This window comes from Electrophorus electricus, chromosome 6 (genome assembly GCF_041902795.1).
Source record: "Electrophorus electricus isolate QZ-2024a chromosome 6, ASM4190279v1, whole genome shotgun sequence".
In the NCBI taxonomy this organism is placed as follows: domain Eukaryota; kingdom Metazoa; phylum Chordata; class Actinopteri; order Gymnotiformes; family Gymnotidae; genus Electrophorus; species Electrophorus electricus.
In genome coordinates this window covers 7462942-7488296 of record NC_137502.1, presented here as the reverse complement: position 1 = coordinate 7488296, position 25355 = coordinate 7462942, and the positions used below count along the sequence as shown (strand labels likewise).

The 25355-nt window shown below is 38.8% G+C and overlaps 1 protein-coding gene across 4 annotated transcripts in view; it reads right to left on the bottom strand.

Annotated features, from left to right (window-relative positions):
- The window catches only part of hipk3b (homeodomain interacting protein kinase 3b), a 30011-nt gene extending 7864 nt beyond the window's left edge, over positions 1 to 22147 (bottom strand). For 2 of the 4 annotated variants that reach the window (XM_026999491.3, XM_026999492.3), the window contains exons 1-5: positions 21775 to 22147; positions 15150 to 16395; positions 3836 to 3959; positions 411 to 530; positions 200 to 286 (exon numbers count right to left, since the gene is read on the bottom strand). In XM_026999491.3, the coding sequence (XP_026855292.2) occupies positions 200 to 286; positions 411 to 530; positions 3836 to 3959; positions 15150 to 16393 (1575 nt within the window). In that variant the 5' untranslated portion in view covers positions 16394 to 16395; positions 21775 to 22147. The remainder of the gene's footprint in view (positions 1 to 199; positions 287 to 410; positions 531 to 3835; positions 3960 to 15149; positions 16396 to 21774) is intronic. The other 2 variants (XM_026999493.3, XM_026999494.3) reach the window with 1 other exon arrangement.
- Between the last annotated feature and the right edge of the window lie 3208 nt (positions 22148 to 25355).

Below are 25355 nucleotides of genomic sequence, written 5' to 3'. Positions count from 1 at the left end.
ACTTCCTAACTAGTTTGCAAAATTAGCAAGTTTACTTTTCTACTTCAAGATGACTAGATGAAGATGATGGTTTTTATATATATATATATATATATATATATATATATATATATATATATATATATATATATATTTATTTATTTATTTCAATTTTTGTATATGTGGTTTAAGCAGGGCTTCAGAAGCCAGCCATACGTACATGCGCAATATCATCCAAACTGCTGAAAATATACTTTCTGGCTTCTTTTGATTTCATTCCTGTTTCTGCTTCATGCTCCTCTGTTGACTAAAAAATAGAATAAAACAGCCATTGTATACACAGATTGTTATTCAGGAGCTAAGCCACTCCAAATGTGTATTTTGGTAGGGTGGCGTGTGTTCAGAGGGTGACCATGAAGTCTTCAGCTCACTTTCAGTCTCCATGCTGCATAAGGGGAATCTGACTCTCTGCAGAAGAAGCGTGACGTCTTAGTGCCCACATTTAACAAGTGCTCTCCTGGCAAGCCCTGTGTCTGGGAAATGTAGCGAATCTGAAGAGGGACACATGAAAAACAGCAGAGGGGGAGGAGAATTTAATTCTTAACCACACTTAAGTCACAGGATGGACCTTCCTATAACAGAGGGAAAATACACTTGGTCCTGAAAGGTGGATAGGTGGTTTTACTGATGCATTGCAAAATATACATATAATTTTTTTTTTCCTTCCTAGCTTTTTAGACATTTTTCAATGCAAATATATCAAACATAGTGAATTCAGAAAAAAAAAAGATGGTGAGTAACTCTTCTTTTAAACACTCCATAAAAAGTGTGGTTTGTCTGAAACCACTATGTCATACATTTTCTAATGTAAATATAATCAGGCAGAATCATCACAGAAACCAGTAAATGTGCACAATTATTGTATGCTGATGTTCTGTGTGTGACATGTGCACATATATGTAACAATGTGTCTGTGTCCATGTTGAGGAAACTATCAAGCGAGAAAGATAGAGAGAGAGAGCGCGAGCATGAGAGTGATCGATGTATGCAAAGCCTTGGTGTAGAGAGACGCATCTATTAGACACACAGTGTGATCAAAGAGCTCCAGAGGCAATATTCACACTGGCATTTCAGGGCTTTGTTCAGATGACCTTTGACCTCTGAGTTCTACATTGTTATGACTCATGCCAATAAAAACAAAAGGACGGCGGCTGGGTGAAATGCTGTTTCCTGAACAGGGCTGCAGACCACGAACCCATGGAGAAACAGTTGAGAATAAAGCAGGCTAAATACTCAAAATCAGATCTCCAAAAACAGATGCCATACAGTGACATGGTAAAGCAAAATGGCCTCGTTATTCTGAGAGGACTGTGCTTGAGGGCCTAGTGCTCTCCAGAAGCACAGGAATTCACAATTAAATTTTCCATTAAAATGTTTGGGTCTCTTGAGGCAACTGAACAGTTTAATGTGCCGAGTTCAGAGAAGCATCCACAGCATTTTATAGGCAAAAAATAAACCATTGTTAATAGCCCGACTGGTCTGACCAGGGTACAACTTGTGTATGCACACAAACTGCAGGCCAGTGGATGTCTACATTTTTGACTTTTCAGATAGATAATTTAAGCCATTTCTTCTGACAATCAACTCAAATATAAATCACAACTATCCTTCCATGAAAATAGTCAGGCCAGGATGCTGAGCAGGGAAAGAAATGGGCGTGAGCATTCCCGAGACGAATGTTTTGATTGGCGCAATGTGTACATGTTCAACAACAAGGAGCAAGGCCAAACAAGGGAGTGGATTCATCAACATTCCGATCTCTTACATCACCAGTCTCCAGCCTCCTACCCATAAGAGTCACTCTCATAAACAACTAAAAGGCATGTTCAAAAGCACTTTCCCCCTGCACCGAATCTTTAGCACTATTTGTTGTCTGACTAGTCATCAGTGTATGCATAGAGGAAAAGAGTAGTATGTTTGTGAAACTGTATGGATGAGTGCTTTTCATGTTCAATGTTCAACAGGCCATGGGTCTGTTTGCATAGAAAGGTGTGTTTGCGTAGATACTCTGGTTTAACAGCAACTCAAAATCTGCCTGCAGGCCTGAACCTGTAGAGGGAGGGAGAAGTAGCCATCAGACCGCAACGCGATGCGACAAACGTCCCCAAAATCTCCCACACACGAACACACACCCACCACATACAAACACAGAAGAAAGTTCTGTGCACAGAAACATGTAGATGATGGCACATTCCTGGGTCCAATTAGCTGCTTACTGCACTGCTAAAACATTGCTGTAAAACCAAGTTATGCATGCCTGCAAGATGAGAGGTTATGCTGCTAGTCCTATTAGAAGGTGTTCGGCTCTGCTATAAATACATTCTGCTGCCTGGGGTGGAACTAGAACCCCCACACCCACCCCCATGAAGGAGGAGCATGGGTAGTGGTGGGGGTTATCAGTAATGCCGTAGGTCAAAATCCTACCATGTACACCCTGCGCCCTGGCCTGACACTTCACACCTCTGTAGGTCAGGAGCCTTGCTAGGAAGATCAGACTTCACACATTAAATCAACATGTGTTTACTAATATGAGCAACACAACAAGGGAGGTTGGATTTTAATTTTAACAGCAGGCTACAAAAATACTTGATTAATGCGTCACACATCTAAAACAAGGATAATGAGAAATACCATACGCTTGGAACAGCCTAGGTTAGAATCTGAATGTCTGAGTCGATTTAAATTCAAATACAAAAGCCTATGTAGTGCTCTGGAAATCGTTCCAAAAATGAACTAGTGTGTGCGATACCTTATCTTCAGAAGCAATCATTGCACACATTTCAAGAAATGCACATCATGACAGTTCACCATGCTACACTACAAATCAAAACTAAATAAATCTGAACTCCTTTTTCTCCACCATCTCACTCTTTCACCATTCATTTTTATATCCTTCTTTTAGGATTTTCAAAGCATTGTAAATTATTTTCCCCTAGAAATGTTGAGTTTTCCCAAGTATCAACCTGGTATGAAGAATATGAAACAAATATCTTGTCTGGCAGTAAAAATATTTTGATCGCTGAGGAGTGGGCCTAAGATGCATTTTATAGCAGAACTCAGGATGGTATAAGACGGACTGGGTGCTGAGCTAGAGTGGCAGCACTAAGAGCTGACAGCTCCCCATGGCATGCTGGCATCCCAGTAGGTCTGGCAGAGATCCTTCACCTCGTTCTCCCTCTCTGGGTTGCTGGAGCTACTCTTCCCAAACCTTCCCTGGAAACAGTGTTCTAATCTGGGCCCGTTACTGCACATCCCTCTGCCTCAGTCTCATAAGCACACGTACCTAGTGAGGACACACTCCGACATACACAACGGCTCTAAAAGAGTCCCCATGGTGCCTCCAGGGGCCCGGCCCCCCAGCAGGAGGGGAGGAGCCCCAGAAGTCTCCAAAAAGAAAAGACGTTGCACCAAAAGCAGTCAATGTATGCTCTGAATACAAACAGGCACAGCCTGACACATTGCATGCGCGTCTGTGCTCCTGCGGCGCACACACACATACAGAGACAGCAGTGCAAACTCTTCTGTGGACTCTAGACAACATACCACAGCTCAGTGAATAACAGATGACGTAGGACAGAGAACGCGGGAATGTGTGAGAACTCACATCTGAGAGCTGACTTTCTAAGGAAGGTGAGGCCATCAGTTTGTGTTTGCACATATGCACGGACTCTGACATTCTGCAAAATGTCGAGGAGTGGTTTGAGCCCTACATCCAAAGTTTCCTTTACACATTGCTGTTCGCACAGGGCAGTGGGGACGACTGAAGGGTCTCACCAGCTGTGGTCAGGATAATTACCTGGTCGTACTCCAGAGCCCCAGGGTAGAGGGGCCAGCCCAGGAAAAGCTCAGCTATCACACAACCCAGCGACCACATGTCTATGGCTTCACAAAATGGCAGACCCAAAATGATCTCTGGTGCCCTGTGGGAGAGAAACACAAACAAGAAGTACATAGTTAGCTGAACACCCCATATTGATTCTCTTTAGGGAGGTGGAGAAAAAAAAAACAAAACAAAAAAACAAAAAAAACTCTGAAGAAGGTATGGCAACAAGACAGGACATGGTATTATAGGAGTGTTCAAGGATTTTTATGTAGTTTCCACAGGGTGGCACGACACAACAGGGCTATGTAGCACAACCCAGTACAACTGCACTGTTGCATTCACAATGGTGTCTGATTTATGCCTGAGTGAAGCAAGTCTACAGATGGCTCACCGGGTCAAAGTGAAGCTAGCTGTTGGTTGGATAAGTTAGATCTTTTTATGCAGGCTTAAGGTCGGTTTGTTCAGGTAACATTAGGACGTGTGTCAAGGATAAACAAGGATTACCATGCATAGTTAAGTCTATCATTTTGCGTCACTGTGGTCACGGTCAGGCAAGAAACCGTGGGGGTCGCTTTGCACCAGACACAGGGTGGCGATCCTGTTAAGCAACAGCTTGCGGGTACCACGTGATCTCAAGGGTGATGCTGCTCCAGTCGGTACGCTGGCCAGACTGCTCTGCGTATCTCAGGTTACACAGGTGTCACATTACTGCTGTAACCGTGGGCTGAAAACGGATCTCTGACAGGGCTCTATTACTGAAGCACAGCTGACCCGAAAACGTGCGCGCCTGACACACAAAAGATGAAGACACGCATGGCCCGGACTGGCCCCACTGCCCCACTCTGCCCTATACATCCTCCCACAGCTCCAGCTATACTCAGCACAAACACTTTGTCCTGCACCACTTGCACCAGAATGAGGGATTTCTTGTTTCTCTATATACTAGAAAAAAAGGTGTCTCTGGAGCGCAGCTGCAACAACTGCATAGCAGTGAAATAGTCAGCAGCCAGAAGGAACTACACGTGGTAATGATGAGATGAGCTTCTGAATTCTCCACAGGCTTTATACAAAACACAGAATGTGACCAGAAGTTGTTATATGAGGTAGAGTGTCTTCAAAATATTTGTGATTTTAATTAAAGTGATATCAAAACGTAAACAAAAAACACACAGGTCAAACACAATATTGAAGTAGACAAGTGCTACCTAAAATATTAGACAAATATTTCATGCTGAAAGAATTCCCTGTATTTTCATGTGAGCAGAGCTGAACCAAAGATTTCCATGGTGACCACATGGTAAAGACACATTGGTCCATGCCCACACGACAGAGAGGGGGAGGGAAAGAGAGGAGAGAATAGGCCAAGGGGGACATCACATTCCTACATGCTTGTACATACTGCACTACAACTCTCATTCCAAACATGGTGGCCATTTCTCAGACAGACACACAGATATGGCAGAGACCTTGAATACAAGGGACAGAACTACATTGCAGACCTTCCCTCAGTCCTTCAGCGCGAGTTATCATTTTTGTCTCAAGGACTAACTAGTGTGTGCTGTTTGGAAATATGCATGCAGCAGAAAGATACAGTGGGGGTGTGTATCTACTTCTCAAGCACTGTCATAGGAAAGAAAGATACTATACAGAGAACAGTCTGAATGAAATTGAGAGAATAGCAAAAGAAAAAGCCTGTTCTGTTTCTCAGAGAGGTCCATGGACACTGCTCATATTTGTGCGCTGAACCAGCTCATTTAATGCCATCAGGATGCAGTGATATAGTGTGAAATCTATTGAATCTGACATGCAAAAGTGATCAAATCTGTTGTACTCTGCATTGTGTTTCCTTGTCTCAAAAGGTACATAGCACACTTATCTTTGGGAAAAGGACATTAGATCACATTTTCCTGATCAACACAACATACTTTCAACATAATTCAAGTCAAAATACCAAAAGACATTTGCTTTTTACAAGTACTGCATGTAACACAGCCATCATTTCTTAGTATAAGTATAGCCTGTCTAAAAATGAAATGCTACAGGGATAGTAGGACAACTACTGTTTCCTTATCCTGAGATAAAATGGCCAATACAACTAGTTTCCTGATTGTATGAAGCATTTGATGAATCAACAATAGAGTAGGCCTGCTTGCAAACCAGGTTATTTTTTTCTGCTTCTCTGTTAGAGCTCATCCAAGGATACTATGAAACCTTTCTGAATTCCCCTTTGGAATCCGCAGACTATGGGTTTATCATCACTTAAGGGTTGTTCATTGATCGCTAATGCAAGTCAAAGGTTATTTCTACAGAGAATGTTGCAAAAACTTCAACGGAGCAGACTAGTTTTCAGTGCGCTTGTATCAAGACAGAACACTACCACAGTCTGTCTTCATGATCCATTTTAATTAATTGCCAGTGGACAAAAAAGATTCACCTGAACTTAAGTGAGTTTTGATAGGGATGTATCCAAAAAACAGAACCCTGGGCTAACCCCGCACCACTCTACCAATACACTTTAGAGCCAATATAATACTGCAATTCAAATCCTTTTGTGTTACTTTTATATAACATAATTCTGGGCATTGTGAAGAGGAGACTACTGTGGATCCAAACAAGTTCAGATTTCAAAACGCATAACTAAGCACTTATGAAATTCTTGGATCTGAGATTTACAACCCAAGCATTCTCCCAAACCATTATTTAAAAAAAAAAATCAAGACGTGTAGAGATTTGAGGCAAGGGTGTGTTTACACAGTAGTGCAGCCTATGCAGGGTGACACCTAGGGTCCAAGAGTGTTGTTACAGACAGGTTGGTAGAGGGTCAGCCAGAGGTGCTTGAGGGACACTCCTCTCAAATGGGAATTTCCTGTGTCTCATCTTTGTCAAGTTATATGAAACCATGATAAATTCTAGAGACAAAGGGATGCTGTTGAATAAACCAATATTGGTTAGAGTATAGACAAGCTCTGACATCAGATCACACTACTAGTGTTACAACAACTATTACTACTACTACTACTACTATATTTGAAACAAAATTATCCAGCTGAAATATTTAAAAACGAAATTATAAAATATTAACATTATTATTATTTTATTGAATAGGAAAAAAAGGCAAGAAAACCTCTGGCATGTTGGTGCCAAAGTATGACAGATGTTATGACCTTGTCTAGGGGAAAAAGCTGAAAATGGTGTGTGGCTCCAGGAGCAATAAGGTATGTATAAAAAAGAGAGAAGGAAGCAGCGGAAACATCTGAAGTTTGATAATGCTAGTGTATTAAATACATACATTATATTCAAACTGGTGCTCGCCTAACTTCAAGAATCCAACTTCAAGAAAGTTGAATAAAAACAAAATTCATGCGAACATTCAACACAAAACCACACCAACTCCCTTACATTCATACAAACAAACCCAATTCAACAAAGAATTGCAAATCATTCCCTACCACGAGTGAACTTGCTCAATATTTTCACAACATACAGTACAACTGTACAATCAAACAAGACGATGAAAGGTAAGCTCAAAGTGGGATTCAGAAACAATTCACTCAAATCAATGCAACCATCTAGATTTCCTCAATGCACAAAAGGTAACAAGAAGGAAAAGTGAGCACAGCAAGTCCACAAGGCAGGTTGCTTTATTCATTTTAAAGCCTGGATGGCAGAGATTAAAGACTGGAGTGGAATCCTACAGGTGGAGGAGAAAACTGGCACTGGATCTGGAACCGACATGAAGCTCATGCATGCAAATGCACAGCACAAAATACACCCTTCTTGTCTCCATCATGGGCTTACGCCAGCATACAGAAGACTATAGTGTCCAAAATGAGCTCTCAGGCAATCTGCCCAGGCTGGACATGCCCTCTATCACAGCAGTAACCGGATGCTGGACTCTCATTCTGTACTACGCATGAAGAATGTATTGTATGGAAACTTAAAACAAACTTAGAAAATGGTCAGGCAGCAATCTATGATCATAAACTGCTTTCTGTTAACAGCAAGGTGGGTTTTTTGCGAAAATAGTGGCTTTGTAAAAAAATAAACAAACAATGTCAAACTTACAAGTAAATGTTAATAGATTTCTTACAAACTAGTCGTCATGACCAGGTGATTTAATTACAGCACCAGAACAGGTTTTAAGACCTGAAAATGAAGAATTTCATATGAAATGTCACTGAATACTGAAGAAGAAAGAAAGAAGAAAAAAAAAGAAAAAAAAAAAAAAACATCTAGGGTTTTGTTAATTTCAGTGTCTCCGTATAGTTACAATTTGAGAAGTTACTTAAGGATAAAGCTTTTTGTGAGCACATAAAAAAGACCTATATAGACTGCACTGTAAATAACATAAGTAATTAATTTATTTTAAATGCATCTGACTTCAAGATAGCTATGTGGAAAGCATCTTAAAATGGTACTGTTTCTTAAAATGAGGAACAGTGTAAGTATAACACAAACTGTAGTTACCTGATTTGTGGAAACATTGCTTACTATAAAACAAACAAAAATGTTCACTGTTTACAATGCATTAGTAAGCTACTGCTTGCTCATGGTTCACTTGTATGTAGGTTATTTAATACCTACACCCCTTACTGTCTTACACATTACAGAGAAAATGTATGAGAGAACATTGCAGGAAGTATAATGAGACAAAAGGCAATGAAGAATAGATTCACAGACTAAGGAAATGGGGGTTTACAGCAATGATTTCTTGGAAGGAATCACACACCACAAGGTAAGGAAGGGGTTCTCTAGCCACAGCTCACATCTTTCCTGCTTATATCCAACAGAGAAGGAAACAAGTTCAAAGCTGTGAATCAGAGTAACTATGTGCCACCTCCCATCCCCAGCTGACCAAAGCAAATTATGTACTACATTTTGAGCTTAGAATCACAGTCACCCAACTAATTATTTGTATGTGGAAATGAGTTTCGTTTTAAAGGATGTTTCCTTTAACCCAGGCTTTGAATTATTGGCCATAAATAGCCACATCCCTGTTAAATTGTTGTGGTTTAAAGAAAAAGGAAAAATGCAATACAATGGAAATACAACAGAAAAGATCACACTAACAAACAAAGAAACATGTCTTAAATGAACAATAGGTCAGACCAGCAAATCACTAAAAACATTTTTTCACTAGACTAAAATTTTGTAAATTGTATCATTTTAAGTATTTTGATTCTTTAAGTTCTGAGTCCTGATGGACCAATATGATTTCTAAATAAAAGCAAAAACAAGCAAGACCAAAAGATGCTAAGGATGTTGAAACCCCAAGAGAGGAACTACCACTTCCGTTTTCCTTGGGTAAGCCAAGAGGGTGAAATGGGGCCAAGCCTTCCTCTCTTCACTAGTGCCTCATATTGACCTTCTGCACAAGCTGAGTTATAAAGACCCCACCACATGCCCACATCATTCTGTTTCAGTTCCCGAGCAGCCCTAGCTCATTTGCGTGAGCCAGTTTCCAATGGTGACCAGACTCCATGTTTCGTCCTTTTCTTCTTCCTTTACCATTTCCACATCATATTCTCACCTTCCTATTCTTCTCTTAAGTCAGAGCCTACAAGTGAATCAGGGTGGCACTCTTCAATGCAGCAGTTGAAAGACTGTCCTTTGAGACCCATTTTCACAAGCAATGCAAAAGCATCCAACTCAGCATCCATTGTTGTTCGTATTTATTAATTCACTTTTGTGGCAAGTCTTCATGCACAAAGCTAGTGAATTACACCACGTTACTGACATCAAGCTAAATGTTAAAAGAAGCAGAGGGCGAGGTCAGACATTTGCATGACTGGAATACTGTATACCTCAAAAGTAAAGCAGCTTTAGATTTGGTCTGTTTAAGTTTTAGCAATGCAAATTCTAAAATGCATATCATCCCTGGCAGCAAGTAGGCTATCCCTCAGAATTTCGACCTAGGGCACTTACTGGCTAGTTCCAGTGCTGCCAGCAAAAGCTAGGCAGTAGTTTCTGACCTACTGGGTAGTGCAACACATCAAATGAGTCATGTCCTTGCTATCCTCGTCCAACAGGCTATCCTCAAAAAGTCTCTTTTTAGAAAATCACAAATTCCATCTTCATAGAGTTTAGAATCAGTAATGTTGCCAATATGGTAGGTTTTACATGGCAACACCACCACCACAAAAAAAAACAAAAAAAAAAACACCACCACCAATTTATGGCCCAGCCTTGGTTAGTGTCCAAGCCTTACTAGGACATCCACATCGACTGTTCTACTTTTACCGCATCTTGCAACCAACCTGGATATGTTTAATCTGCCAATTGCCACAGCTTTGAACACAGATAACAAAAACTCTGAGTTTGTGCCACAAAGAAAATCTCTTCGGGCCAAAAGAATTTAAGATAAAATTACCTGGCTATGAGATTTTGACTGCACTTGAACCTGCGCATTAGTGCTGAAAAATATAGTGACATGGTTGCACCGACATGCCTTAGCACTCGATTCCCCGTACTTACAAAAGACAACATTCATTATAAAAAAACAAGCATCCCATAATTAGAACTTACAAAATAACAATAAAAAACACCACAAAAATACTGCATTTACACATATCAAGAAGAGAACAACAGGATACAAGATAAGCAGTTAAGCAATGATCACATATAAAATGATAAAAGTATTATAGACTGCAACATGAATTTGCCTTTTTTTCCTTCTAGGATTAGTTCTGTTTACTCTGTTTCCAACACAAGCAAACACAGGCTGTGATAAATTATACATAAGGCTCAATTTCAGCCTGCATCACAGTACATAAGCAAAAAGGTACAGGAATCATTTGCCCTTAACACTGGTAAATGATAAAAAGGAAATCCACAAAAAGGTTAAGGAATCATTTGCCCTTAACACTGGTAAATGATAAAAAGGAAATCCACAAAATAGCTCTGTGGTTTCACAAAATTAGTTTCTCACTTGCTCACACACTACAATAGTTTGCTACCTAAAAGCACAAGCAATTTACTTGTCAGCATCACCTACATAGGTCTGCTTTAAGCTGTCATGGTCCGTGCTTAAAAGTGCATAAGAATAAGAACACATTGGACACCTGACACTAGCAACCTGAAAAAATAGCAGATGGGGCAAGTAAAAACATAAAAGCACAAATAACACAAATTCAGAAAGTCTACCACTGTCATATTAAAGAAAGTTTACACCTTTTTTTTTTTTTTGTAATAGACAAGTTCACAACTGGTTTTCACTGAAGAGGCTAAAGTTCAAATTGGATTCAATCAAAATCAGTCCTAAATTAGAACATGGCTTGCCGCCCCATGACGAAATCCAAGGGGTCGCCAGCCCAGCCCCCTCTCCCTTTGCTGCTGGCTATCTATACTCTTATCTTCTAAAAGCAACAAAACAGCTGACTATGCAAGACAGTGACCTTGACCAAGTGCTGGAGTGATCTCTCTAGCATTTCATCCTGCCTTATTTCACTCCAACTGCAAGCGCACTTCACCATCTATAGAAGTCAAACTGTGCTGGCTATACTCCCATAAGCTAATTTTAGGCAGCCTCCTCCAGCTCTTGCCCCCTGACCATCTCCTGATGCCCCACCCCTCTACTGTGTCTGGGATGCACCCTCGCCAGAGAAACATCAAAAGCAGCTTTCGCAGGTCACCATGTCACATAACAGGGTTGAGGAGGAGGTGCGAAGGACCAATGACATTTGGAGGGATTTTGCTCAGGTTCAGTGTATCTTCCAACAAGAGCACAGTAACAAGAACGTCAGGAACCTACTTTTTATGGTATAATAAAGTGCTCCACATTTTTAAATTGTTTTTAATGCATTCAGATGTCAAAGTGTCAGAATATTACCAGAACAAGAAAAAAATATAACCAACAACAATTAGCCAATAATTCCAGTCCCACTGTTACAAAAAATGTATAGCCTGCAATAAACCATGCCTATGGGAGCAACATTTACTAGGAACATATGTGGGCAAAAATGCAAATGTTTTTTTTTCCCGCCATTTCTGATTGTGGTCTGGAGTGCTCTAAAAGTAAAACCATCAATATCCTTACACAGCATTTTAATTGAGCTTTATAACAGCCTCCAGTCCTCACTCAGATGTGGACCTGGAGTTGATTCAATCTGAGACACTGGCACTATGCAAAAAATATGAACAACATGTTTTATAGCTTGGTCCCTGTTCCTCATCAAAAATCCTCTTGAAAACTATGGCTTCATGCAATTACAGACAGTAAACTATACGTTGGGAACTAGCCCTGACAGGCAATGGCTTGGGCTTGTATTGAATCTCCAGGCAGCGATAAGGTTGTATGTATTAGCAAGCCTATATATACACAAGGTTGCAACACACCTCACGGCAGGGAAAACTAAAATCAGCACTGATCAGCATTTCCCTGCCCAGTTTCCTCTTGCATGACTTTCCTAACACGCTACTTTTTGTGCTTACAATCAGTGTTGCAGTGTTTGCATATAAATTCTGTAACCATCAAGAATTAGCATTATTCAACAATGTAAAAGAGCATGGGTACTAATATTTTCAAACAAGCCTGGATGAATAAGATCAATCCATATACAAAATCACAAATGTAAGCAGAACAAAGGAAACACACTGTTGTAGTGTACTGCTATTTGGAAATGGACTAAAACTGTCCAGCCTATGCCAGGATTTACTAAACGAGTTGAAGCCAGCCATGGCTCCAGCCCTATGAATGGAGAGTCATAATATTAGGACTGCATTGTAGCATAAATGGCAAAAATACTTAAATACCTGAAACAGCACAATAATTTTGTAACAGAACTAGACTACATCAAACTATATGACAAGCAAGTGTACACATTAAGCAAACATTTGTAATTCTTATCTTTTTACCTTGACTGGTCATCTGCTATGAAAAGTCAAATCTGAAAGACTATGCATGAATACTTCAGAAACATGTGTACTATACCAGACCTTCCCAAAGTTATGGATCTTGAGCTGTAACAAGCTTTAGCTTTTCTTATATGAAGCACTTTGAATTGCTGTTGTATATGAATGGTGCTATATAAATAAAATTGCCTTGCCTTGCCTACAGGGATTTTTATAACCAAAAGAGGATTGTCTGTGAATTTCTCAAGATATATATATATTACTTTAGCCCTTTTGACCCATCTAATACAAAGCATGCTCAGCATTTGTCACTGCATCGATAAATTCACACTGCAATGTTTCCCTGTTATATGATCAGTGTATTTTTTTTTTTTTTTAATCAAGGGAGAAAGAATAATGGATGAATATTTCTGAGGTTTATTTAAATTGTTTTTGGACAAGAATAAAATCTGGAGTAAAATGAAATTAAATTTAAAAAGTACACTTATTTAATTAACACAATTTAATAAATCCTAAAAACTTCAGTGAGCATTATGGCTGTACTGAATAAAATCTGAAAACAAACTATGGGGGAGAGGGAGAGCTAGAGAAGCTCAGTGTATCCCTAAAAGAGGAACCAGTAAGGACAGTACCCAGTAAGGATGTGTGTTCTAGAGCTTGGGGACCTGGCAAACATTCTCACAGAACAGAGACTCACATTGACATGGAACAATAAACATTCAAGACAGTCATGCTTGTTGATTATGTAACAGCCATATTTCAGGTCCATTTTTCTCAACTAAAACACTGTCAGCTAGGTAAGGGTTGGTGGACAAGATTCTTTTTGCAAGCTTTTCCATTTGTCAGTACAACAACAACAACAACAACAAAAATTAGTGATTTCTGCAGTCAAAACAGGAACATGCCAAATGCCAATAACATTTAACACTTAAAAGTTAACATCAGAAAAAACATTAGCATATATTCACACAGGAAAAAACAAGCATAAAAGTACAGAATAAACAAGCATATTTACAAACAAACTCCTGGAAACATCTCACATCCAATATAACAAAATCTTGCCAGCTGAGTAAAGTTCTATCTGGTTTCAACAGTTATTGGTTTGTTTTCTCCAAATCCCATTATGCTGAATCTGTTTTCAGAACACTTCTTCCTCTCTCATGCTAAAGGACCATGAATGGCTCATTGCCTGCCAGTAACATCACTTTACTGACTTGGTATGTAGCTCCTGAATAGACGGGATGTTTGTCATAGGTAACATTTCCTTGCCAGCAATTCCACAAATATTCAAATGCTATTTGACCTGATTAAAAAAGGGGCATGTATGGTCTGAAACAAAATATTCATTGAGGCATTCAGCTGGATATTTCAGCTCAAAAAGAATCAGCATATGGTAATATTTAGAGTGTAACACTAAATCAGATCATATGATTTTATTAAATGTAACTGGTTGTACTGCAGCTATTTCTATGTACTCTTTCCACAAAAATAAGAGTCTTCCCCACAAATGTAAATACTGATGACTTAGCTGTTTGTATAACTATTAGGCAGAATGACGAATTGCATGCAAGTTTGCTCTGCAGCCCAATCAAGCAAAGACCTCTGTGCCACAGTGAGGACTGTTGTTGCTATGCAAGTGCTCAGAACATGCAGGGAAACGCAAACACCGTTTGAGGAAGATTTTCTACCTGAAAATGTGGGTATATTGTATTAATGCAGGTTTTAGACACATCTGTGCAAATTCACTCATCTATGTTATTACTCCCAAAAGTACTTTTTGCATACAATCTGTGCATGACAGCATCTGCACAAAGTTTGTTTTAGCATCAAACTAAATGTTTTTTTAACCAACATTTTAAAAAAGCATGATGACAGTTTGCTGTTGAGCAAGTAATTTAAACAAATCAAAAGTAGATGTGAGCCATGTGACCTCATCTTCAAGTATGAGAAGGAGCATCCGTAGGAAACTGAATTCGAATCATATGCTTCAACACATTCTCCAACAAAATTTTACTCAAGTATCCACATGTTAATAATTACAACAAATGAATATAAAATAGGTTTAGCTACTATATACTAATATATATATATATATATATATATATATATATATATATATATATATATATATATATATATATATATATAATAAAAATAATGTGTGTGTTTAGCTACTATTTATTTATTTATTTATTTATTTAAACCCCACACACCCAAACTATTTCAGTGTATCAATCTTTATATTCTACAATGATATGGAATGGGGAATTAAGCGACATAACTGCTTTAAAGCCAAAAATTAAATCATTCCAGACAAGTATATCTGTACACTGAACTCATTCATCACCAGTGTATCAAGTTTACTCAAAAAACAAAACAATAACAAAAACAAAAAAACCCTCATTTTGTTTTCTTTGCAATAATCCTACACACATACCTGTAGTACCGTGACTGGAGATATGTGGAGCAAACTGCTTTGGAGACATGGCTGGCTGAGCCAAAGTCTATGACTTTCACACGGTATGGCTGTCGCACAGGGTCCACAAGCATGATGTTTTCAGGCTTCAGATCAGCATGAATCAGACCCATAGCCTTCAGCTTCCTCAGTGCTGTAGCCACCTGCTGAAGAATAGGCCGTATCACCTTTAGAGGCAGCGGGCTGAACTTGTTCTGCTTGAGGAAATCATAAAGGTTCTGTTCAAGCATCTCAAACACGAGGCAGGTATGGTTCCGGTGCTGGAAGCACTCGAAAGCCCGCACCAGGTTATGCTCATCCGCATTCTCCCCACTGAGACGGGCCAGGATGCCCACCTCGATCTGGCCCTGCCGCGCATACGAGGGGTGATTTTTTAGGATCTTTATAGCCACCACCTCACTGGTGCCTCGTTTCCAGCATTTGACCACTTGTCCAAAGGTACCACGGCCGAGGAAGTCCAGCACCTCGTAGGTGTTCTTCATTGAACAAAGCATCTCGTGCTGCACCAGCTGGTAGTCCCCATCTCCGCTGCCAGTACCAGCCCCTTGCTTTATGGGACCTCCACCCACTGCTGCTGGGACAGCAACTGGCGCATTTCCCACATTTGTTTGCAACATTGCAGGTAGCATTGACAGGTCATCCACTATCTGCATGGCGCTGCTCAAGGTCTCAAGCTCCTCGCTCTTACGTTTCAGCCCGCATCTCTGGGAGCTGTCGACTAAGTTGAAACCACAGGCGTGTTCTCCAAATCCCCCGTCAGCCCGTCCGTCACCCGGTCTTCTGGCCCCTCCCCCTCTGCTTCCGCTGTCCTCGCCGCGGACCCCTCCGGTTGCCCTGGTTGCTCCACCGCTGCTCCTCCTGCCTTGGGCTGTGTGCTCTGGATCTTTGCCCTGTGACGGGACACCTTTTTCTCGAGGCGCTGCTGCGCTGGGCGTCTGCCGTTGCACACCTCGTACTGCAGCGGTCTGCACTGGAAAGTCCTGCCGGCGGTGTCTACCACCTGAAAAATCTCGTGTCTTGTAAGTCGGCACAAGTTTCGTTGGTTGTGCAACGCCAAGGGTTCTACCATTCAAAAATGTCAGTGAGAAGGCCCTCTCATGGTAAACACAGTTGCTGGGTTCAACTTTGAGTTTCTTCACACTGCAAAAGGCACTTGTCTGAGTTTGATAAACGTGTGGTGGGTAGACCAAGACTTGTGAGGCCATACCTGTAAAAAAGAAAAAAAAAGAAAAAAAAAAAAGAGAATATCAGTGATTTGTAAAAATTAAAAGGAACATGACACATTAAGTTGAAAATATATATACACCCAAACTACATAGATCATACACAATGGCATCAGAAAGCAGCAAAGTGAAATATGCCTTATTATGCAGATTGCAATTTTGGCCTTTGTCCCCTACCATACATTGCAAACACAACAGTTGTCTTAGCTTTGAAATCAAATTAAATAGATTGAGGTGCTTTAGTAAAGGCTCCAAAACTCCTCTCATCATTCTACCATCACATCAAATAGCCCTGAAAGACATACAAGTTCAACTACCCTTTTCCTGGTAACAAACAATGTTTATGTATTTCTGGGCAAAGAGAAAAGTGTGTCATCTACACAAGCCACAACTTCTCAAACTGTATGCCTGAAGAAAAATGGGGAAAATTTGACTTCTCTACAACCAAAACATTTTAAATTTGAGGGTGGGAAATATTTTGTCCTTGCCAGACCTCAAAGCCCCGGTACACTGACATTTTAAGTGATGGTCTGTATATGTTGATAAAGTAGATGACCTAGTTCCTTTCTTCTGGAGAACATCCAGAAACAAAGTACCACAGCTCTTCTGCATTTGCAATTTTAATGAAACGCAACAGTGAGAATGAAATTTACTTAGGTTGCTTACTTAGGTTAAGAATTATCAAGAAACTCCAAATTATTGTGAACTAAACAAACCAATTGTAAAATAAGTATAAAACACTAAACTATAAAATAAAAATTAGGTTCACAAAACTGTATTAACCTTAGACTTGATGAACAAATTACATGAAAGTAAGGCCAACATGAACAGTTTACCACTTTATCACTTTATCCAGCAAATTAAGTCATTGACAGTCATGAGTAAAATAATTTGCCCTTGATTATCACAATGACAATGATATATTCATACAAATTTACCAACACATACTGGTCAGTGTTCCCACCACTGCATGGTCAGAAGGAGAACAGAATACATCCTGACAACATATTTTGAAGAGCTATACTCTAATATTCGGCAATGGGTAAAAGTGATGCAGTAATATAGGATTGTTATCACAATATCTCAATTTTAAAAAGGTGATTGCCCAGATATCCAGCACAGGCTCAGGCTTTTTATTAATTTGTTGTCTGGTAACTCTGTTCATCAATGAACATGGAAAGAGAAGGTAATGTTAGTTAAAACTGCATATAAATCCACCTAACGCAACGCATTTAAGTTTTGATGTAAAAAGAGCACTATCAAATGATTAAATGTTTTGACCATTAGAGATGCTGCCTACAAAAGTGACTTCTGAACCTCAACATCTTACCTATTAAAAATAAGAAAAAAGAAACCTAAAAAGCACTACAAGGACAGAAAATACTCCATCACAGATTTCTCTATCCAAATACTCTATCAAAGATCAGATTTTCAATTATTCTATTCAAAATTTGTCTGTGAGTGCATTGTTACTCATAAGATACTTACAATAGTTATTCTGAATAATAATTTAAAAACACATTCTATAAATTATGTAAATCTACAGCTGTATTTAGAAGCTAAGTTCAGAGGCCACTGAAAACAGTCATATTGGTGCATTTACTGTCAATATAGAATTTAAAAAAAAATGAAGTTACAATGAATTGTTTGTCTACATTATTCTAGCCTTTAGGATAGTCACCATATAACCAACAGATTCAACATGAAGTGTCGTACTACTGTCAGTACTCCTAAAATAGCCACATACTCCAGAAGTGAAACAAGAATGCCAAGAGATAAAGCTTCATAAGTTTTAGCCATTTAATTTAGCCAAGCTTACCACAGGGCAGCTGCTCAGGTGCTATTATTACTGCGTGGCATGCAATTTGATACTCCCCATCCAAGTAGACTACTTGTCAATGAGGTCAAAATAACTATACTAAGCTTTACATTCTTTAACTTACCACTATTCAATGTTTTCCTTATAATTGACCTTTCATCTGGCCTAATGTTCAATGTAACCATGAAAAAACAAGGAACCCAACACCTATTTAAAGTTTCCATGAAGAATCAGAGGCTTGTCAACAGAGAGAGAAGGCCAATAAGTATAAGCTACAGTTCAGCAGGACAAAATGTCAGAGGCAAAATAAATATAAAAAATGATAAAATTCACAGAAGCAGAGCTAAAGCTTGACAAGACAGTTTAAAACTGTTCCAACTGATTCCTGTCAGTTTCCAATAAACGAACAGATATCTTAGCTTTGTTGTTGCATTAATAAACAGAACACTGCAAAGGGACCTAGGCCAATATACACTTACCACGAAATCATACAACTAATGTTGAGGCTCAACCCATGCATGAACAAATCCTTTATTGTAGGAATTAGTAACACACCTGCAGGCATCCATGTTTAAAGCATTGTCAGTGTAAAGTTCCCTATATGACTCTAAGGTGATATGAATAATTCTCTTTTTCTATGACAAATCAGGCTGTTTTTCTAACCATCATCAAGCACTCTGTTACTCTCACAATGATGCTATTAATTACTTTCAGGGTTTGTGTGGGACTTATTTCCACAGCCCGGGTACTAATGTCAAAACTGTGAATTGGAACTGGAACAATGATGAGAAAACCTATCTGAAAAATATATCTGGTTCATGAACCAAAAATGTAGGTCCTCCTCACATTACAAATGGTTCTGTAGTTCAGGAAAATGTTTACATAGGTTCAAGGAGCAATTTAAAAAGTAATTTCTTGCAAAGAGAAGATTTATGTGTCTGAACCCAAACCTTTCTGTGGATTTTTCACCCCACTTCCCAAAACTTTTATACAATTTTCTTAAAAATAAATAATTACTTGCTTAAATGTACTCTATGTCGACACAACAACATTAGCAGTTTATGGAAACTTACATGATGCTGGTCATGAAGGACAAAGCTTTTGTTTAAATTATTTTCCACATTTAATAAATGGCAAAATCTGACAGGTTTTTGAGGGGTTTTTTTTGTTTATATAAAATATAGAATTAATTTTAAACTTTGACTTTCATTTTTTGTTTTGGTTAATAGGGGTTTATGATCAATGTAATTTTATATATATATATATATATAAATAAATAAAACACTGCCTGAGGTGCCATTTTGTTATTCTAAAAATACCTAGACTTCAATACAATGGTCATTATAACAAAGCTTTAGGCTACCATTTTTTAATATACTCTGAGCCAATCATGGCACACACACATGATCCTTCATCTAGCTAGTGCTCAACGAAGTATGAGGGAACAGTCCTATTATTTCATAGAATGGCAAGGCAGGAACGAACACCATAAGTTTGTTCAGTTTGCCTTATGAGTTCTGAGCACTAGTGAGCAGATCTTAAGTGAGTCAGCCTTAAATCATAACAATAAAGCTGTTCTGGGTCACTGTGTTCACGAGACACCAGTAAGATAGAATTTAAGCATGTTCACTAGGCTCTAAAGAAGCAATGTTACAAAACCGTATGTCGACAAATGCTTGATACAATCTGAAACAGCACAGCACACCGGACTTCCCTTCATGTCTGACGAATAAACTAGGCTAAATGGTTACAACATTGCAGCCATGGCAATCAAAAGGCTACAGAGAGCAAAGCTGGTTGCTCATGGTGTTCTTACATACAGTACATTCATACCAAAGAAGTAATTTCCACAAATGCTCAAATCACCACATGTAAACCCACTAATTTAAGCATTTGAAAGAGAAAAGCAAATCTACTCTACTGGTCTAAGCATAATCCACTACAAGAACTTTGAAGCCTTTCAAGTCTTAGTATAAAGCTACCATAGACATGCCATCAAGATAAAACATTCCCTTCTTGCATAGAACACTAACAGTTAGCTCAAAAGAGACACTTGATGTTACTGCAATTACAGAAAAATTGACAAATGCAAGCATTTCAGAATCCCCAGTGCCAAAATCTAATCCTAAATAAAAACCAACTGCAAAAAAAAGCACAATTGGTTTCAACAAAAATCTGTTTCTTTTATAGGGGAGGGACTGAACATCAGACTGAGGCAATATAAACTGCTATAAACCACCACAACCATTAAACTGAATAGAAAGTAAGTAAAAGAATACATGTCCAAAAAGCACGAACAAGCAAGTCTTGAAACCATCCAGTTTTAATATGCATGTAAATATAGGAGTACAGAGCTGTGAGAGAACATTAAGAAAAGAGTGTTAATATTGCTGTTGATATGGCTTGGAACATGAGCTAAAACAGATGCTGTAAGTCACAATCGCATCTATTTTGATCCACATGCCCTCGCACTTAGATCTGCTATTTTAGCAGATATGCTATCGGGTGACTCCTGCTGAGCTTCCCCTGCCAGTGAATGAGCCTTTTCTTCAGAACAAACCGAGCTGTGCAATGGGGTGTGTGTGCGTGTACACATGCATGCATGCATGCTTGCTTAGTTGGTTGGTGGTATCTGTACTTTAAATCTGTTCAAAAAATGTAAACACCAATTTGTAAAAGCATAAAGTCAGCAGGAAGTTAAAAGTTAATGCTTACTTCCTTTTTAATTATCTGATACATTTTCCCCTTGTCCACTCAGTGAGCTTACAGTTAGTCAGGTTGCCATCACTTTTGAAAGGACACGAGAGGAATAAGTAAATGCCTGCCAGAGTCGTCACTTGAAGTGGGCGATTTCAAGACATTATATGGACCCTTAGCAGAAACTAACGATTAGTTGACGAGTATTTTATAATAAGCAGTTGGCTTTTTACTAAATTCAGAACATGTGCCAACTTTTGGTTAGCGCAGCTAGGTAGCTAACTACGATGGTAAATAACAGTAGGTCTAAAGACGTTCGAGAATTTCCTAAACATATCCTGCACCAGTAGCTATGATTAGCCATTTCCCTTATATTTTAGACATCTGTAAAATACGATTTATCTTTACTAGAATGTCAAGAGGATTAGTCAGTTAAATAACATGCGTTTCATCTTTGATTCAAGCGTTTCCAGTAAATCGCAATGGCAGCGACATACGAAGTTCTTGCGCTTTAGAAGCTAGCTAGCTAGCTATTCGTAGCTAGCTAACCTAGCTATCGATCTAAAAGTAATTTATCACAGTCAAAACAATTACAAATTTGGCAACAGTGAACAATACACATACTGTTGTGTGTTGTGTTCGACGTTCAGCGAAAAGGACAAGAAAATTACATAACATATCTAGCTAGCTAGTTGAAACTCAGGAAAACCGGAAGGTAGCTAAGCAAGATCTCACAGCTGATCTGATGTCGACTATTCACCAGCCAGTTAGCCAGCTATCTAGCGTTAGCTAGCTAATTGCCTAAAAAGAAGTTTGCTTGGACGAAATCGAAAGCTAAAACTCTCACCTTCACGTAGAGTAACAGTTGGTGGGATCCAATGCTTCTCCTAACATTTTATATACTTATAATGTACTCATAACATGTACATCTGTCTGCACTGCTGCCATCTTGTCCTGGACAACTGGAGGAGACCTCGCTCTCGACAACACCACCATCTCCCACATTTTAAACTTGAAATAACTCAGACATATACACAGTTAGAGAAACCAAACTTTGTCCAAGGCATTGTTGTACCGTTACACTAACTCGTTAGGTTGACAGGGCGATGTAGCCCATATCTAAACGAGAAACAACCTTCCTTTCATCCCTCCGTTCCCTCTGTGCTGTCACTCGCTACCACGTCCCTCCAGACTCTCATCTGCGTGAGAACTGTTTTGAGCTTATGACATAGAGCTAGACATGAGCAATCAAACATTGAATTAAAAAAAACTCGATTGCAACGCGGAGACCAAAGAAACATGCAATAAGAACGCTAGAAAAGTGGTTACTTAAATTTAGACAGATACACTTGTATTAAACAGATAGAGACAGAAGCAAAGAAAGAAACACGGGTGAACCCTATGAAAACGTGTTCATGCTGGTTATTTTAACACAAACAACAATAATGATATTTTTATATGGCGTTTTTCTCTAGGAGAAGGTCTGTTTATAAAGGTATACTAGCCATCACCTTATGCGACATTATGTAGGCTTTAAGACAAATGAGGAACACCAGACAATTAAACATTACAACTTGTAAACAAACAAACAAAAAAATCATAATCATACATCTTAATCAGGGATAGCAAAATGAGACAAAAGTGAGGAGGTTTATAGGAGTCAGTGCTATAGCTTAGAAACTATGATATTAAATGCCCTGCCACCAACCTTTTCCTGTATTCATAGTTAAAAGCAATACGAATAGCCTACATCTCCCTATTCTGGCAATAAACAAACAACCAGTTGGTCAAACATGGCTGGAAACATCTGGTATAAAATACATGTATAAACAAAAGCACTCCGACTATACCCACTGCGGCTAAATAAAGGAATACTCTAAATAATATATTGCATACTATTTAATTCTTTGAAGAATTTACTATGTACTTTAAAAGAACATTCTAGATATTCCCTAAGTAGTGTATATTAAAGCTGACATTATATATGTAAACCATTTTGAAGATATGTTTAGTGCAGCCAAGTGAACGTGATCTGTAACCAAAGCTGATAAAAAGGTTGAGCAAAGGTCTCCACAGCATAAGTACCCCTTCCATCTACCAGGAAGGTCTGCCAATCAACATCTGACAAAGAAAAAAAAAATCACACTGATAACTAAGTTCAGAAAAACCTTTTTGTGAGTAAAGACCGGAGCATCAGTTGCTAAGATGTAGTGTACTAAAACTCATCAAGGAATTTAAATATGTTCCTGCATGCCCTTAATAGCAGTGATATTTCTATAGATAGAATAAAGGAAACATAAGGTAATCCAAATTCTTACCAACTACCAGCTAATATCAACGAATCAATATTAGTTCTGTATACATAGAAAAATTACTTTCTGTAAATTTCTTTCTACCTGTCAGCATGAGAACTGAGAAATTTGAGAAAACTAGGAAAAAAAGAACAGATGCATCACACATTATGTAATGGCTCATATGTCTAGTAGGAGTGGGTCCGCTTGCACACTATACCTAGTACACCTGTTATCATTAATCATTAGTGATGTTCTGCTGGGTCTGCAAGCAAGTTGAGTTTCATTTCACCTAACGATAAGCTCTATGATCTTTTAATATGGTCTTTTTCTTCTCGCCCTCCAACCCCTGAGCCACAATCTAGTTCCCTCTGCTGTTAATTTAGAGAACTACTGTGATCCCAAAAATCTTTTTCCACAGGCGCAGTCCTTTGGTTAATGGTATCTTAAGTAATAACTTAAGTAATAATACCTTATATCATATAAATATCACTTTCTGAGCTTTGCAAATTGACTAAAATAAAGTTGAATTTGTAAATCTTTGTAAAGCTTCAGATGTCTCTCAGATTCAAAATTTAGACTTTTATCATACTCTATCACTAAGCCCTCTAATTTTTGCAAATAATCAGTGAATTCCAGAAGTGGCAATATTTTGTTGCCATTGTGCTCGATCCTGCAATATGATGCACAAAATCTTTTTTGTTGGCAAACCTTGCCAAATCTCTGAAATATATCCAAATTAGATTATGTAAAATCCTTACATTCATAAAACAGGCTAAAATAATTGTTTCTGCAAATAAGTCCACCTGTCAGTGTAGGTCTGAAGACACTGATGCAAACCTAGTCCCATTGTTTCCTTCCTATTCTAATGAAATTGCAATGTTGCATGCCCACAAACATCTTGACAGATACTATCAAGGGTTTTCACCTGCATAATTAGGTCACATTCCAGGGAACATACACTGTTTTGAGAACTGAAAAATCTAGTGCTTTATGACTAGACCATACTACAAGAGGCAATGCTTTTGATGGTATGGTGTGCACACCACCACTTGCAGCTTTAATATGTTCAGGACAGCAGAAATGAAGGTGAACTTCTGTAAAGAGCCAGACACCTGAACTTCCATGGAAATAAATGGCACAGCTATGAATGTGGTTGAATCAGATTCCTGTGGGCCACCATCTGGATTCTGCTGAAGCAGGATAGTACTGTTCCTACCAAGTCAGGAAAGCACAGCACTATTCTTCCTGTCCCAGTCTAGGAAGGTCAATATCTCCAAGTCTGTCCTAACCCACTTCCACTCTGTTATTACTGAGAGTTCTCGCCATCTCCACCTCCACCCTCTCCAAGGCCCAGGTGAATTGTATTGTTCATTCTGCTGAGAGGGTCATAGGCTGCCAGCTCCCCTTAATACCCTTCTGGAGCCTTGTACAATTCTGGAATAAAGAATAAAGTTTGGAAGATCCTCACAGCAAGCATCTCTGAACTAAACCACCATCACAGAGACAGTTCAAGGCCATCATCCTCTACAAGTCAACACAGGTTTCTTCCATGAAACAATGTCCCACTCAGCCTTTCCCTCGTACTCAGCTGTGCACCTTTCACGATACACAGTAGTCTGCTAAATTAAACTGTTTATGGTGCTGCTTTTGTTCAATCTTAAAGACTATTGCACAACAGTAACAATGACCCATAGTACTTAGAATTGTAGTTATTTTCAGTCACTGCTATTTATGTCTATTTATATAGGCGGAATTTATCTGTATCCAAATCTGGAAATAATGTGGCCAGCACCACATCTTGTTTAAAGAATGAATTAATATGTTTGACTGAACGTGTTCTTGAATGTTGGCATGTTTTTAGTTTTAATATACAATTTTGATAATACATTGCACAGAGAAAGAAACTTATTTTTTTAAAATCAGTTGTATAATGCCGCTAAATATATCTTAATAATAGCAAAAATATTCAAATACGCATTACATTTAATTAGTAAATGTGGAGGCGTTCAGCGGTCTAAGGTAAATTATACTTTGAGTGTTTCGTCTCAACGTACGTAAAACGTGCTACAAACACCGTAGTCTCGCTCTGTGGCGTGACCAGCCTACGTAAAACGTGCTACCATGACTACGGATT